This window comes from Poecilia reticulata, linkage group LG20 (assembly GCF_000633615.1).
Source record: "Poecilia reticulata strain Guanapo linkage group LG20, Guppy_female_1.0+MT, whole genome shotgun sequence".
In the NCBI taxonomy this organism is placed as follows: domain Eukaryota; kingdom Metazoa; phylum Chordata; class Actinopteri; order Cyprinodontiformes; family Poeciliidae; genus Poecilia; species Poecilia reticulata.
The window spans coordinates 12,451,158-12,453,328 of NC_024350.1; the positions used below are offsets into that span (position 1 = coordinate 12,451,158).

General features: G+C 41.8%; 1 protein-coding gene across 6 annotated transcripts in view; it reads left to right on the top strand.

The window, feature by feature from the left end:
- The window catches only part of ofcc1 (orofacial cleft 1 candidate 1), a 95,552-nt gene that overhangs the window by 24,525 nt on the left and 68,856 nt on the right, over positions 1-2,171 (top strand). For 5 of the 6 annotated variants that reach the window (XM_008438695.2, XM_008438700.2, XM_008438698.1 and 2 more), the window contains one exon: positions 1,598-1,627. The exons of the other annotated variant lie outside the window; for it this stretch is intronic. In XM_008438695.2, coding sequence (XP_008436917.1) covers positions 1,598-1,627 — 30 coding nt within the window. The remainder of the gene's footprint in view (positions 1-1,597; positions 1,628-2,171) is intronic. 6 annotated transcript variants of the gene reach the window in all.

A 2,171-nucleotide genomic window follows, 5' to 3' on the forward strand; every position in this document is an offset into this window, starting at 1 on the left:
ATATATTTAAAGTATGTTCAATACCTGCTGAAAGGTTGTTACTTTCAAAAGGTATTCTCGTCACAAGAATAGTAATTTCCTAATTAATTGAATATAACTGTATATAGGTATTACACTGCAATGAGCCAAAAGGAATCCCCCCAGCCGAAATGCTAACCATCCAGCTACGCTTTGTGTTTCAACTTTTAAAGATTTGTTTTCTGTCGTTTTGGGAGTAGCGTCTCCCGTTTAAGGAAACGTCAGTAGGTGGAAAATGCAATCTTCGAAGATGAAACCCAAGCAGCAAAAAGGGAGAGAAGAAGTAAGGGGGGAACCAATCGAGAGGAAGCGAGAAAGGGGACTGCAGTTGTAGCGGTAGCATCACCAGCTGTGGGAGTGAGTGTGCTGTTGTGTTGCATCTGGGGATGAGCCTGCTATGCCACCGTGCTGGCTTAAAGATGTAATGAATCTTCAGTCGGGGGCTTTCCTTCCAGGGTGACAACTGGCTTTGAGGAAGGTTGTAAATGCAGGGGAGATTGTGGTATAATTCCTCAGACTGGCGTTTGTGCCCCCCAGTCACCATTCGATTATCTCCCAAATTGCTGTGTTTCACTGAGATAAAGATTTTTTATGGCTTGCTGACTTGAAACAACTAGCGCAGGCAGAATAAGGGGGCAAAGCAGAGAGAGGCAAAAAGAAAAAAAAGAGAGAGAGATAGAAAGAGAGAAGCAATGGCCAAACCTGCCACGCATAGTAATTTCTTTTGGTAAATGACAAAATCTTTGTTTATATGACATTTCTTGAAAATTACTGCAGCGAGATGAATCTGAAATATAAAATGTCACATTTGGCATGCAAAACTATGAAAATATATTTCTGTGCAAAATTCATGGAGGCATTTAATTTAGAACGTGTTTAATAACTAAGGCAGCCTGCATCAGTAATCCTGCCCGGAGGTCCCGAAAAGATTGTCATATTTATTCTCTCTTTTCTTCACCCCCCCCCCCTCTCCTTCGTTCCAAAGCCAAAATATTTTAAGGGTAAATGTTCATTGTTAATTAAGATTTACTAATTAAAATGAAAATAATTAACAAGAAAGCTTAATCTCTGAATATTAGCCTATACTTAGAAAGAAAGGAAGTTTTTGTACGTGGCATTTCCTGTCTCCATTAAGAGTGCATTTTGTGTGATCAGTCAATGTGTGGAAAGCCCTGAAAAGATCTTTGAGCAAAGGGACGGCCGCTTGCCAGCAAAACCACAGAGGATCCTTCACTGGAGCCTTTGATCTCATCTGTAGGAGTGCTGTAATGTTATGGCACTTTAGGCACAACTCAGGCTCGGGGCAAGCGAACCACCTCTGATATGGAAAATTGGCTCCCTTCACCTTTTACCTTCACCTTGCTGTCTCTGCTGTTTCCTATGATGCCTGCGCAATCGTTTGAGCCAGGCAATAACAATGCTTCTGCGACGCGCACGGAAAATTAGACGCAGGTGTGATGTTATTATTTTTTATTCCTTATTTTTCTTTTTCTGCTCTCATTCCTCGCCTCCCCCTCCCTCCTTCCTCCTCCTTTTTTCCATCTCTTCTTCTGCCTGCCCTCGTCTTCCTATGCGGGAGCTCGGAGGCCTTCGCCACCTCCTTCTAAATGTGAGACGTGTGGGCTAAACCGCTTTGCCACCAATTATACTAATTTTACTTCTGCCTGTATTGTTTTTGGTTGTTTTGGAATCCAAAGATGCTCACAGTGGGAAGATTGAGAGGATATCACCGAGGGGGTTCAGCTGCACACGCCCCTCCTTCTTGACTGACAGGCACTGTCATGGGTATTATGACCCTTTGCCAGCTGAATTTTAGTACCGTGTCCTTTCAAAATATATGTGCTTCATGACCCACAGGTAAAAAAAAAAGGTGACATTGGAAATCATAAGAAGAAAGTTCTAAAATCCATATAGGAGTGTGTGTGTGTGTATGAGAGTGAGAGAGTGTGTGTATCATTGATTGGAACAGAGGGTTTTAATTGCCAGACACTCAAAATATGCCCTCAGGTCCTGGTTAACATACTGTATACTTAAGCACATACAATAAATAGGAATAAGGAGATGTAATTTACAGTGGATGATATGAGTGTCTTGGAGAATAGGATAGGATAGGAGACAGTATAATGCAATGTGATGCTATAAATCTTGGTATA